Genomic DNA, 15365 nt, shown 5'->3' with positions numbered 1-15365 from the left:
GGCAAAATCATGGTATGGCTAGAATCACTTTTCTATATAAGTGATTAATTAATCTATTGCAAACAGTTTGTTTGGTTCTCCCCGTTGTTGCCAGACCTATCACAAAACACTGTGTTGCCAAAACAGTAATGCATTGCAAGCCCACAGGGCCTCTGTTAGTGATTCTTTGTTCTATTACCTCTGATCATGTTGAGAAAAGCTTTGGCTGGCTGATTTAAGAGTTTAGATCCTTGTGGTTCAACATAAGAACCAGCTTTTTAAAATACCAACTGAATGTAAATACCTTGAAATGACAATAAACCTCTGTTCCATCCTGACCATCCCCATTTTCACCCATTCTTTTACCTGTTTTCAATATTTTACTTTTAGTTTGCTAGGATTCCTCACAAAACTAAGCATGCAACTTATGATACAAATGCAGCCTAGTGCTGGATACTTTGTGATGGAAATAGGTGATTCAGGAACAACCTTCAGTTTTACTGCTTGTGTGTGAGAGTTGTTTAGAGCTTGCATGCATTTTGGCAACTATATGTATCTATGTGGTGGAAGAAAACAATAATGGACTCATTGACTTTGATTTAAGGTAACCCTGTGGCCGCCTACACTTAATAAATATAAAATGTATGGTTTTGGTCCTGTGCTTGGACACTTAAACAGGATGAACTGCTAGGATGAACTAGCGTCTTGTAGCAACTCAAATACTGAATCATGAAGCAATTAAACAGCAAGATAGCAGGGATTAAACTGTCAAAAATAAACATCCTTTCCCATCTTGAGTTTTCAAATCTGTTGGGCTTGAGAAAAGTTTAAAAGACATTTAGTTACTGGCAGAAATATTTGCTGATGAAAGTCATGCTCTGCAGTGTACAATATAGAATTTTTTTTTTTTTCAGGAGCTGAAGATGACAAAAATTTTATTTGAAAAACAGAGCATTATGGCTAAAATCTGTGAATATTGTCACTTGCTGTTTTGCTGTGAGACAAACCAGAGTTTCATCCAGAGAGACATGACTAGATGAAATTAATCTCTAACCATGTAGCCAGCTGCAGACTGGTATAGGACTTAAGTCCCACTTAAACTCCCACAGTGTACCTTCTGCTTATCTTCTGCACAGGGGTGTTGTCACTAGCACAAGTTCTGCCTACATTCCTTAGGTCTTTATTACCCTAATCTCATTGCTTCTGTGGACTTTTATGAGTACAACTTAAAGAAAAGAAAAAGAAAAAAAAAGTGATCCCCTTCTTCTGAGTGTACTGGGGCAAAATGATAGTATATAAATTGCTCCTGGTACTGAAGAGACATAGAAGACATATTTTATGTCTGGAAACTTGTGATAGACAGCTCTATGGATGTAACTCTACTTAGAAATTATGTTCTCAGATACTACAAAAAAGAAAAGATTAGGAAGGCCCTCAACTGACATAAACTAAATATCTTGTAATAATATAATATTTGAATAATTGTGATTGATCATAGATATTAGAACATAACCCTAAAACATCTGGCAGGATTTAAGATATTACCAAATATTAATTTGCCTTTTTTTTTTATATATTAAAAAATGATGGCTGATGCCAGCTTACAACTTTAATTCTCATGTTTGCTCTTAGAAATCTATTGTCATGACTTACCAAACCAGAATTTTACTTTCTAATCAAGAGTTTAGTACAGGCTATGTACCTATTTGTAGACATAAACAGTTTGTGACAGTAACTAAATTTGTGTATACATACTTATATATATATATAAATAACATATTTAATTTAAAAAATTCCATTAAAATATTATGTCATGAGTCTGAGCGGTCCAAAATTAGAAAGCAACAGAAGTTACTTGGTCCAGATGGCCTAAATTATATTCATTTTTGCATTGTGGTGCAAGTTTTTGTCAGTTGACTATTTTTCCACAGGACTCTTACCTTATTCACTGTATGATCTACATGGTTCTCAAGGTGTGAGGCAGTTGTTCAATTTCTTCTACTTGCTTGACCTCCTGCTTTTCTTATCACAAAACATTCAAATTCAGCACTAAATCACTTCTTTGTGAAAAGCATATTGCATTTGTTGCTGAAATATCTGAGTGCCTCAGAAGCTGGAGTTAATTGATGATCATATGACTAGAAACAATTTTCATGGGACCTGAAAAAATTTTTATGCCTGTTTTGTAGGTGAGAAACTGGTGCACAAAGGCCTCTCTGCCTATACTTTGCAGTGTTTCATGGTGACCTACCTGCTATTAAACTCAGGCATTAGAGGCATGGTGAAGTCCCTGGCTTCTTAACTGCATTGGCAGTGTGACTATTTGTGAGATGGAATAGTATAATATCCTTAGAGGCTACCCTTTTGTAGGATAAGGGAACTATTGCTGCAGTAGATATTTAAGTTCCCTTGTATCTTGAGGAGTGTCCGAGCAGGGATTTTTTCTCCATGCTCTCAAAATCCATGCTTGTCTGGGATATAGCAGTCAGACATGCTGACTGCAACATGCAGAGTCAGGGTATCACAAGTGGTGCAGCTTTTTCTTTCAGATGACAAACCCATAGTGTAATAAATGTATATCACAGTCAGGCTTCTCTGGGTCCTTTCAGTCTCAGACACTCCCTTGCATGAATTTTCATTTCAGTGTCACAGAATCAGCACCATCCATTCAGATCACTGTCTCACTCAAGTCCTTCTTTTCTTCCCCCCCCCCTTTTTTTTTGTACATTGTTAAAATAAAATTGTTTCATTGTAGTGTCAAGAAAATGGATGTTGATTTTTTTTGGTGTCTCCCAAAATTGTACTAGCTTTAAAAAGGCATAAAAAGGATCTTATTTAATTTTCTTGTTTTCTCCCAGTGAATGTCCCTTCGACTGTAATGGAGGCCATGTCCAGACAAGACACCCTACAGCCATTTAATAAAAGTAGCAAACTATCCCCTGCCACTCCACAGCGATCCATAGTATTTCCACAGACTCCGTGTAGCAGAAATTTTTCTCTCCTGGATAAGTCTGGGTCCATCGAGTCAGGATTTAACCAGATCAGTGTCAAAAACCAACGAGTTCTTGCAAGCCCAACTTCAACAAGCCAACTAAATTCTGAGTTCAGTGACTGGCATCTTTGGAAATGTGGGCAATGCTTTAAGACTTTCACCCAGCGGATCCTCTTACAGATGCATGTGTGTACGCAGAACCCCGACAGGTAAAGCCCAGGCTCTCTTTTTTTTCTGTATCTACTGATAGCCAAATCCACTGCTTTCTTCTTTTATCAAGCTGTTATTATTTTCAAAACCAAACCATTATTATGGGGAGCCTGTATGACATAATTTATCGGCAGCTGCGTGAAGTAAGCTGATAAAAACTATTGCTTGCCTTCACTATTTGTAAAAACATTCGGTGCATAAATGTGCAGATAAAAGGAAATAGCTAAGGATATAATCTTGTTTTTAGAGTGGTTTGGTACATCTGATGGAAGCAACAAAATAGAATGAAAATTTATGAATATCATAGATGGAAAAAATGAGGTCAAGAAAATTAAAAGTCTCTCTGTCTTCCAAACATAATCTAACTTGCTGCTCAGTGGCTGCCACAGTCATTTCAGGGTTCAGCTATAGTGTGCAATGTGTATGAACTTAATTAAGTACTAAGAGGTAATGAATTGGAATTTTTTGCTTAGTACTATTTTTCTTCATAGCATGCAAACCCATAAATCGTACAAAGCTGTCAAAAGGAAATACCTACTCCACCAGTGATGTGGAGGAAAACAGATGCCACTTATTCAATAAACTAATATCCACACAGAAGAAAAATGTTGACTAGATACCTCAGAGTCAAAGTTGGTTTGAAAGTTTGTCAATACAGAATTTTATGGCTGTGAACTGAGGATGAAATTTAGCTGAACAAGTGAATTAAAATTTCAGGTACTCTGACCGGTGGCACAGTAAATATAATGGAACCATTATTTATGAATCAAAGCTGGTTTATTTGACAATTTTGATAGCTGGCAGGACAAAAGAGAAAAATCAAATTAATTCAATAAAAAAGGCTGCCCGTGTTTTGTCTCTTCTTCCACTGTGAAGATTTGAGCAGAACAGCTGAATCCCTGGAAGGTTGTTCTAAAAGCAGCATTTAATTGTGAATTACAGTTAACAAAACACTACCAAAAAGTAGCAAAGAATGAGTCTGTGCATGTGTTTGTGTGCATGTCTATGTCTCTTTGTGTACTTTGTGTACTATCTACATGTACACATATGCTTGTGTGATTCTGTGGGTATGGAGATATTAGAGAATAAGTCCATTTTTCCAGAAGAAATGTCAAACATGCTAGGGGCTAACTAGATTCTAAGCAAATCTTCATAGAAATTAAAGAATTTATAATATTGTGAAAGAAAACAAGCCCTTTCAACATTTTCAGGATTTTAAGCTGGCCTTAGCAGAAGCATATGCCTTGCTAAGGAAGCTGTAGGACTCAACTGGCCATTTAAGTGTCACAATGTAGAATATTGGTCCTGAAACATCTACTCCTAAATATCCTGGACTTTCATGTTTCCAGTGTTAAAGCACCCTAAGCATATTGTAAAGCATAAAATGGTGCATCAGTCTGGAAGAGCCTAGAGACTAGAAAAGGCACATTGTGAGGTGTTTCACATACTTTTTCAGTGATTGATCCAGTCAGGTGTGACACCTAGATTACATCCTTTACTTGAACCCCTCTCCCTTTATGAAGAAGCAAGTTGCAGTTAATGAAGAAGAGTCTTTTTTAATGGTACTATTCTGCACTCTGGGCGACAGTCAAATACTCATTTTGTCAGAGAAAGAAAATAAGTTTGTCTTACCATTAGATCTTTAATCTCAGAGGCTACAGATTCAGTTTTTAAAATTAATTTTATTTACTTTCATTTGTTTTTATTTATTTTCTCTTCAGCAGCTTGTGTCAAATATTGTCTGAAACACAGACTGGATTTCAGGTCTTCACTCTTAAAGTGAACATCCTCATTAGTAGGGGGCTGATTCATGATGTCTCACCTCTCAGTCTCTCCTGTGCCCACCTGACTAGTAGCTTCCACAGGAAAGTGTGGAGCACTGTCAGCTCAGAATACCCTAGAGCATAGTTGGAAATCATCTTGCTATGTTTAAGGTCATTGCAATTCATTCCATGTTTGAAATTACCATAAATAACAGTTGCTACCCTGGGATCAGGGTTCTCATATCCCTGCTTAGAAATCATTACAGTTTGAGCTTACATCACAGGCAACTTTTTGTCTTTTAGCTGGTACCAGTTATTTTGTGATACAGTATCTAGAAAAAGTTGCCTTTGGTTTCTTAAACATATTGCGTAACTCTAGATGAAAAATTTTTAAAGTGTTGCACAAAATTTCCAGGAGACATGAAAGTAAGGTATGATTTGTGAAAGAATACCAGCCCAAAGTACTGGATGCATCTCTCTGGTTTTTATTTTCTCAATGACATCTGCAGCACCGCTCCAGCTGATAAACAGCTCTTCGTTCGTTGTCAGCAATTTGTGAGCACACCGGTCACTGCATCTTTGATGTGACTGAAGCAGCAGGGCCTGTCATCTCTAGGAAATAGACTTTAGTCTATCTGTTCTGGTTTAGTATTTGTTTTTCAGATATGCTGTGCAGGGAAAACACCTTTGAATCCGTACAGGAGTCCAATTCATGCTCTGAAATTTGAGAAAAGCAGACTACTTGAAGCTTGAGAATCCAAACAAAGATAATACAACAACTGAGATTAAGAGAACATCTAAATGAGAGCAGACATAAAACAGGCCATAATAGACATAATTCCATGAAGTAGTAAGAAATAAATGATCCTATTGAACGGGCAGATCACTTAATAAATAAAACTTATTTTAAAATACTATGAATGCCAAATAGGAGAAATTATTAAAATCATCTCCTGGGTTTTTTGTTTTATTTTAAGATTTTAATTTAAATTGACTTTTAATTATTTACTGGTTTACTTGTATTTTACTTCTCCCTTTCCATTGAATTTTTTTTAGCTTGTTACATTTTCTAGGGCTTCTCTTTGAAGTTAATGGTAATTGGGGTTGAAGTGGGCGTGGGAGGTGGAAATTTAAATCCATAAAATCTTGAATTCTGGGACCTTCTGAGTCTTTGAGACTTTTTTCAAGCCTTGACGAGACAGATGCTGTTTGAGAAAATATTTCTGGAAGCAAGAGTTGAAAGTCCATTTTCGTGAGGTTTTTCTGTTTGTTTTGTTGAATTTTTTTTTAAATTATTTCCTTCCTTCTGCTGCAGAAATTCCCAACAATCCTATTGGAAGGCTAAAAAAAGTGTCTAACCAAAACTCTTTGTTATAGTGAACAATTTGTAGAGAAGTTGGTTTTGTCTTTTTTTTAACAGTAACCACTTTTCTGATAATGACAGTCTTTTTTAATGACATTGCTGTTCCACCTCACTATGATCACCAGATTAAGGATACATTGGTGTTGAGGGAAGGCAGAAGTCTTCAGTTCTCAGGAGTTTTGTGTGGCATATTTTCATGTACAACCTGTACATCTGTGTGATACATATTCTCATTGATTGCCAGGTATTCAAGTTGATAATCCGAGGGAAAACACACTCCATAAATGTGCTCATGGATGATAGATTATGGGTGTGATCTGGCACTCACAATTCTTGTTTACTCAAAAGATACTATTTTACTCATGTTTTGCTGTATCACCTCAATATTAAATAGTAAGTTTTGTTTTGTTTTGTTTTGTTTTTCTTAACAGGAAGTTGAAGTTACCAAATTAATAGATCTTTTTCTCTAAGATCATGGCTTAGTCCATTTTCTATTTATATTTTCTTTATAGGTTCTGTGTCTTTGACCTTGATGCTCTCCCCAAGTCCACTAATTGATTTGAATCTCTCCAAAACAGACTTAGAAAAAATATGTGTGTTGAACAAGAATTGTCTATTTCTGTTTATTGAGTATTGCTCAGTTAAAATAAACTTCATGCTGAATTTAATGCTGGTTCGTGCATAACCTTTTCATAAAGGTTTGCAAGTGCCCAGGACTCAGAACTAATAACAATAATGGGTGTACAGAGCAGCAACTCTCCCTGTCAACTTGAGAAGCTTGCAGATGCTCCAAGTGTGCTGGCTTTCTGCTTTTGCTAGTTTCTGCACAAACATTTGTAACAGATGATTGCAGAACTCCCAGCAGGTCCAGCTCTGCCATCCCTGCTGCTGCATGGTGCCCGAGGTGCTTGGAAGAGCAGTTGTGCTGCCTAAGGGGAACCCCAAGGCAGCAGGGGATGTGGAGCCCAGAGGCTCTGCCAGGGATGTTTCTGTGCGCAAGTTAGCAGTATCCTGAAGCGTCACTTTGTTCTCCAGTCTTAATTCAACTTGCTAGAAGAGGGCATTCCTCAAAAATACCATCCTATGAGCACAGCTGTGACCTAACTCTTCTGACTGCAGCTGTGCTCTTAAAGCTGTGCACTGTACAAAGGCCTGGTCCTGAAAGCTGATGCTGGCCTCTCTTCAACCTGCCCTGCTTTTGGAGTTCCGTGCAGAGGTTGTGGTGTGGCAGCCTCCCCGCTATAACAATGTTGAAAGCTGTCCTGGGTTCAAGGGAGCCCTGTGTTCCACTCTTCGAGACCACGAGATCAATCATGTCTTCCAAGCTCAGGAGCAAAGAGGAAGTCAGGCAAAATCACCAGGAGGCCTGCATGGATGAATGGGGAATTCCTGGATGAATTCAAAGGCAAAAAGGAAGCCCATCGAGGATGGAAGCACAGACAGGTAGTCTGGGAGATATACAGACAGATTCTCTAAGCAGTCAGAGATCTCTTTAGGAAAGCTAAAACCCTGATAGGATTAAATGTGGGCAGGGACATCTAGGACAACAAAAGCTTCTGTTGTTACATTGGTGATAAAAGGAAGACTAGGGAAAATGTGGACCCTCTCTAAAAGGAAGCAGAAGGCCTGGTGACCTGGGACATGGAAAAGGCTGATCTAGTCAGCAAATTCACTGGCAAGTATTCCAGTCACACCACCATGTCACAGAAGCCAAAGGCAGGGACTGGGAGAACAAAAAACTGCCTGCTGTAGAAGATCATATATGAGCCTTCCAGTACCCACAGAGGCCTGCGAGAAAGCTAGAGAGAGTCTTTTTGTGAGGACATTTAGTGATAGAACAAGGGGAAATGGCCTTAAACTGAAAGAGGGTAAATTTACATTGGACATAAGAAAGAAATTTTTTGGTGTGAGGGTGGTGAGACAGACTGGAAATTTTCCCAGAGAAGCTGTTGATGCCCCATCCTGGGAATAATCAAGGCCAAATAGGATGGGGCCTTGAGTGGAAGGTGTCCCTGCCCATAGCAGGGCGGTGGAAACAAGCTGGTCTTAAGGCCCCTTTCAACATAGACCATTCTGTAATTCCATGATCATGTTGGTTTTCTACTTCTTAGCCCTCAACAGGAAGAAAAGCACTTTCAACCACATGCCAGCCTCTCCTTTCAGCTGGTGGTTTTCTAGTTCTTTCTAAGGGAAAAGAATTACTGTGCTGTGCTGTTTTGTCTCTCTGGGATGAGAGTGTTTCACTGATAGAGTTACTAGTATTTGGGAGCTCACAAGGAATTTCTCTTCTAAGAATTGCACTAGAATTCCATATGCCCCTTGAAAAGAGCAAATTCACTTCCAAAGAGGCCACACTAAAAACCTATTCATCATAATGGAAATAATTTAAAAATGCGTTGGATAATAATGATTGGATTTTTCAAGATTCTAATAATTCAAAGAGTTAATAATTTAAGATTTAGAAATTAAATTTATAAGGCTTAGGTATACTTAGGAGTAAGAATTTGGAAAATATATTTTTTTAGCAGAGGAATAGTGAAAGACAAATAAAGCTATGTCAATTTTGTTAAATGAAAATCTAAAAAGAATCAATCTAAATGTACAGTTGTCTGTCAGTAGCTATTCCAGATGAAAGGATATGGATTTTTCTATTCTTTTCTCTTAACACGCTTTGTACACATTAAGGGTTTTACACCCCCTGCACAAAGCATGAGCTTTGGTGGGGTTCAGTAGGCCTTATAGCAGAACATGCGTTTTGAACTGGTCCCATACATGATGTATTTTCACACAGAAAAGTATCAGCTGCAAAAGTAAGAAATTTTTAAGACAGGAAAAGACATCACCAAAGAGCAAAATCATTTAAGAGATTGTCTAGCTTAGAGAGCAAAATTTATTCCTTAGCATTTTTGTTTTGAAAAATGTGACTTGCACAACTTGGAAAAGCTCAAAATATAAATTACCGCAAAACCTGAAAACTATTACATTAGAATTGCGCTCTGAATTTCTTTAGATGGTCTGTGTTCCTATAGTGGGCCATCATACAGTCAGAGACTGTAGGATTAGGGTCTCTCCAAAAAGCTGGTGGATTCTACATGTCAGTAAACCTAGATACCTTATCAATGATGCATGTGATTAATGACAACAGTGTAATTTTTCCAACAGGAAAATTTTCTTCTAAGTAGATTTGCTTTCTTTGAGCCCAAAAAGAAAGGTGTGGAGCTAAAAGCCCCCATGTAGCTAGGTGTTTAATAAAAAATATTAGAACTGCTTTTGATGGCTGTCATCATTCTCATCTGTACATTGCTGTAAACAGTTTAGCTGTTCTTAACTGTAGTGCAAAATTACTATCTGGTAAGATTTTGATTCACATGGATACTGTGAAGCTCAAGAAGGTACAATATAGGTATTGGTTATTCCAAGGAAATGAGTTTTTCTGAGCTGGGAGTGCATTCAGCCCAGCAGTGGATTTTTGAAAGTACAGCCTATGAAGACCAACACTTCTGCCACTTTGTCCCTGTTCCTTCTGCCTGCAAAACTCTGTTATAGCGAGGTCACCATCTTAATTCGTTGTGCCAGTGCAGACAAAAGTGCTGGCAGAAGACATAACTGCTACATCAAAGGCAGGCGTGCTCTGCCCATGTCAATGTACTCACTGAACCGAGCATTGCTTGTGTTCAGTACTTCAGCACCACTTTCATTTTTTTTGAAAAATAACATATTGATTTTATTCCAAGAAAAAAATTCTGAGCACAGTAAAATGGTTACCAGAGAACAGAATGGTAACTTTTGTACTTATTGAATGCAATTTTTTTTGCTCTTTGAAACGTGGTAGTATCCAAAGTTGTCAGAAGTTGGCATATTTAAATCTGTAATTGTCCAAACTACAGCTTTTTAAAGCTGTTACAGTATTTGAATGCATTTTTTGTCTCTCTTTTTAAAATTAATTTTGCTTAATGTGTGTCATGTATCTAAGCTTTTATAAAAAAATACACATTTTAGTGTTAATCAGAATTACCTGGGTATAAACTGAATAAATGCATCCTTTGCAAAGAGAAGGGTTACTCCTTTAATAGTTTTTCTCCCAAGATGTGGATGAATCAGAAAAATGCAGTCAAAGTAATCTAACAATAGGTGGTCTTTACAGGGTTTATTTTCTTCATCATAAGCCAGTGAAATACATTTTGAATACTTTGTAAAGAAGACATTTATTTTGAGGCAGTGTAAGGGGTGAACCCATATTTTTTGGTATCACAATATTCACTCATATTTAGTTTGAAATTTTGACTGTTTACAGACAAGTTACAGTGTGTATTTTCACTGCATTAAATTAATCACATTGACTGTTAAAAAGATAAAAGATTAATTGGTTTTATGTAGCATTGTATCATTTTTCGTGGTCACTGTTAAAAATAGATAACCAGAGGCTAATAGATGTTAATGGCCTCCTTCACTATTAAAAAAAATCAATGTTTCTTGGATACAGCATATATTATCGCATTATTTTGCTTAAAAATGTTTGATTTTAGAATATCCATGCAAGTAAGTCTGCATTCACCAATCATCTCTGTTTTACCAACTCTTGAAATTTCATGCCAGATTTGATAAATATTTTCTATGCAAATTAAATTTGGACTCCAAGAAAAGTGAACATGTTACTACTTGTCTTCCAGTAAGAGAAATAGATAATCAGTTTGTTGTTTTTTTGATTTTTTAAAATATTGTTTTACATATATCTATGTATCTTTAAGGGACGCATAATCTAAATTACCTTTCCAGAGCTTTCATATATTACTTTCAGACTTGTTGGAGAGTAGTTAGATTTTCAAATGCAAGTAATTAAAATTGTAAGGTATTGAGTTATTGATGAATACTGAGCTATTAATCAAGCTAAAAAATTCTACAATCAGGGTTCAGTGCTCTGAAGCACCGTAAAATAATAGTATTTGTGTTCAGTGATGCAAGTACCACAATTAAGCAGTTCACTTGACAAATGAGATAGTTCACTTTATTTTGCACTTAATTGAATTGTACATGCCTGGTCACCATTGTGTCTTTCCCTTTAGTTTTGGTTTCTAGCCATTTAAACATATACATTTATTACAGAGAGAGCAATTAGGTTGTGTTGGCCATTGGCACTGGAAACGCAGACACCAAGAGTTAAAATGTTGTGTAGGGTAAAAATCATTATTATCCCTCCAGAAAAAAAAATCTTAATTTTCTTAACAAAAAGTCTAATGAGCATTTAGTAATCTGCCAGTAACTTAAAACAAATATGAAATGGAAAATCCCCCTGTAGGATGTTGATATTAAGCCACTTTTACCAAAGAGAAATATACAGACATGGTTTCTTGGCATTTTATTTTAGTTAGTATTTCAGCAGACTAGTCTCACACTGCTGTCTTGTATCCTTTTTTTTTTCTGTGTTTGCAGTCTGCTTGTTATGATTCTGAATTTGTAACATATTGGTCAGTTTTGTGTGTTTGTTTGTTATGTTTACTTTTAACAAAATGTGTTGTTGAAAAGCTGAGTTCTGGGTTTCCTTTCAAGATCCACAAAAAAGGTATTTTCAATCTGGACGGGAGAAAATTATTAATAAAATGCAAAAATTTTCAACAGAAGTAAGAAAATCAAAAGATAATTGTAATACGGTGGTCATTTTTTCCAAGTCTCTTATCGAAATAGGTGATCTCTAAAAGCCTCCAAAGCATTATGAGGAGTTTAATTGTGAGTAGCTCCAGAATGCAGCTAAGATATGCACATAGCCATCAGACATGCTTTTGTAGGTAAGACTGTAGCTGGCACCGACAGACAGAGGATTTCATGAGTCCCTTAGCTCCGATGTGTGTGGATCTTTTTTTTTTTTTGACTAAGGAGCACTGTATTGAGTTTGAGAGAATTAAGGTAGGCATATGATGTGCAGTGCAGGATCATGAGTTTGCTGAATTGCGGTTTGTGGGCCCCCATAGACTCTCAGTTAATTCCTGCCCAAGAATTTCACATTTGTTAAAGAGGTCATGAAGTTTTGGGTATGCGTCTCCCAAGAAAGACCCAGAGAACTGCACCCACATTTCTCTTTTGAAATCACTAGGAAGATCAGGTGCTCCCTCCTGTATGGTTTCCTGCTCATGCCAACAGAAATCACTGATGACATGCTGTTTCTCTTTCCCATTGCAGGCCCTACCAGTGCGGCCACTGCTCCCAGTCTTTCTCCCAGCCCTCAGAGCTGAGGAACCACGTCGTTACGCACTCCAGTGACAGGCCTTTCAAGTGTGGCTACTGCGGACGTGCCTTTGCTGGTGCCACAACACTCAACAATCACATCCGGACACACACGGGGGAAAAGCCCTTCAAGTAAGTACTTAAAGCCAACAGCTTTTGCCAGCTGAGATTAGAGGGAGAAATGCATTGCTGCTGCTCACTAGCATCACCAGCACATGGCAGAGGTTCCCTTAAAAGCCAAGGTCAGACCATCAGGTAAAACAGTTAGTGGTGCTGTTAAAATCAGAATTTATAAGGGTTTGGTTTTGGGTTTCTTGAAAGCCTTGTGCAATTTTCTGTTCTCTAATGGTATCTTGATTGTTTTAATTAAGTGGCAAGCTGCTGCCAGAGAACCATAGCTGAAAATACGATCAAGACTGGGACAGGCCATGCTGTAAGAACGTTAATATAATTCTTTGATGTCTATATGCTGAGGTAGATGGAGCTTCACCTAAAAGCTAATTTGGTTCTGGTTAAATATGGGGGAGAAATATGCACCTTCTTTTAGTCTCAGAATCACTGGATAGAAAATGTAACCCTGGCTTGTAGCATAAGTTTTGAAAGATCATCATAATAAATCGATAGTGTTAAGTTGGCCAAGATACAAGAAAAAAATAAGTAATCAGATAAAGATGATTTTGCATTAAACAGACTTTTTTAATTTATGAGGTTTCTAATTACTGATACTAAAGCTAAGCACATACCTGTCTCAGAAATCTTCCAGCAGTGCCCATTTCCAGCCATAGTACAGCTGATCCAGGTGTATATTACCTTCTGTTGTGCAAGACTCTGCCTACCTAACAGGAAGTGTTCTCCAAGGCAGAAGAAATATTTCCCATACTTGTGTCTTTCTCTTGGCTGAACTGGCAGGCTCAGAGTATATATATGTTGCAACTGGAACAAGTCCACCTAATGTATTGATATCACTTCTTTTGGAAGCTTCCTGGATGTTCCTAGGAGGAAGGGGAGTAAGGGTAGAAGAAAGTTTGTGTCTCAGTTCTAGGAGTACTGTCTGTACTGCCTTTTTTTTCTACTTTTGCCAAACTGTGCTTTTGATCTGGTTAATGTAAGAGAGCTCAGCCATGGGGCCTGTCAGAACCCCTCATAACAAGCCCGACAGAGATACTGGTGAACCCGCTTTGCCTCCATATAAGGTTGGAAGGAAGCATGGCCTCCATACATGTCTTTGCTGTGGGTGAGGGGACAGAGCCAGGAACAAATGCTGCATCTCCAGTACAGAAGAACTTGCATACAGAAATAATGGCTAGGATAATGTAGGAGGCAAAACATGGAAACGGAGAACATCTAAATATTGGCTTCTCTTGAGCCCCTCTGTTGAATGCTCAAAGCCTATAGAAAGTGAGCCAAAAAATGGTGTGAGCAATCAGATTGATTTTATCTAGCTGCTGTGTAAATAGATTTTAGTAATTAATGGAAGAGGTTTCCAGGTCAAAATGGAAAATAGATTTCGTTTAATGTTAAGGTGTTACTTATGTGTAACCTTGTTGACTCCACTTAATTTTTTTCGTTAACATCCTGTTTTTGTCATGTTTCCAATAGATGTGCTATTTTGCCCCATTTAGAGTCATTATTTTTCCCCTTTGGTTTACTACTTTTTTCCCCTTTCCCAAAATGAGCTTGATAACAGCACAATTTCATTTGTGAAAGAGCTTAAGGTATGTACTACAACTAACCAGTGATCTGGGATTTGTTTGGTTGGATTTTTTGTTTTGCCCTGATCATGTGGAAGCATTTAAGTATTCCAGGATGTGTCTGACTATTCCTTAAGTTGCAGGACAGAGCAACAAAAAAAAATGTGTATGCTTTGTACTGGTTCTTTATGATGTATGGCCTAATTTCAATCTTGCAAGATGTTTCTTCAGTTTCTTCCTTAAGCCCTAGAAAGAGTAGTACCATTTTCTCTCTGGAAGGCTTGTTGAAGTATCTGTAGTAAGCTGACTAGGAACTTCACATGAAGCTAAAACTGGAGCTGCAGATCTTCCCATCCCTGCTAGTCAGATAAGAGAACACATAAGCCTTGATCCTGCAAGCTGTTCAAAAGGGCAGATTTGTCTTTTACACGGGGCTGCTTGCATTTGAGAGAGGAGGGGCAGAAAACTTATCCAGACATCAATCTACTATCTCTGCTGGAGAAAAAAGAGATAGCTGCAGCTCATCTTGATGTCTCATCACCATTTAGATCCTCCTTTGGAAAAGGGCTGCACAAGATCCGGTATTAGGAAAGTTTAGGAAAAAACCCTCAACAAATTCTAGTAAGAAAGAACCATAAAGAGAACAAACAGGATATCTGTATCTTGATAATACAATTTAGGTTTAAAATGTTTGTTTATGAAGCAATTTTGAATCTAAACTTTCCATTAAAAAAAAATGTATGATGGAAAAGTCCACTGAGATGGTGTTTCTGTACCTCAGAGAAGTTTGTATTTGTGGTGATTTACACACTTCTATTAACTAATATTATTAATATTATAAAGAATTGTCATGCATAGATAAATTAATCAAACTATAGCTAATTTACTTTAAAAATAACAGGTATAATTTTGAAGATGTTACTAAGTTCAGTTTTAAATGTGCTTCTGCTGTGAACGCAATCTCATGATTTCTAGTGCAATAAGGCAGCTCTGTTCTTAAGTGGTATACAGATAAATTAGAGTGAGCATTGATTAAGTCAGCAGTGTTAAACACTAAGTACGTTTGTATGCATATTATTTCCAGAACTTGGTTTTTAAAATGGTGAACATACAAGGACAGCATTTTAAAAAATATTTCAAATTAATTG

At 37.2% G+C, this 15365-nt stretch overlaps 1 protein-coding gene across 1 annotated transcript in view; it reads left to right on the top strand.

Annotated features, from left to right (window-relative positions):
- The window catches only part of PRDM6 (PR/SET domain 6), a 77439-nt gene that overhangs the window by 53624 nt on the left and 8450 nt on the right, over nt 1-15365 (top strand). Inside the window, exons 6-7 of the mRNA XM_039567790.1 lie at nt 2838-3180; nt 12482-12658. Of these exons, the coding sequence (XP_039423724.1) occupies nt 2838-3180; nt 12482-12658 (520 nt within the window). The remainder of the gene's footprint in view (nt 1-2837; nt 3181-12481; nt 12659-15365) is intronic.

The sequence above is a fragment of the Corvus cornix genome, chromosome Z (genome assembly GCF_000738735.6).
Source record: "Corvus cornix cornix isolate S_Up_H32 chromosome Z, ASM73873v5, whole genome shotgun sequence".
In the NCBI taxonomy this organism is placed as follows: Eukaryota; Metazoa; Chordata; class Aves; order Passeriformes; family Corvidae; genus Corvus; species Corvus cornix.
The sequence above is the reverse complement of the archived record's forward strand: the minus strand, read 5'-3'. Positions and strand labels throughout refer to the sequence as shown.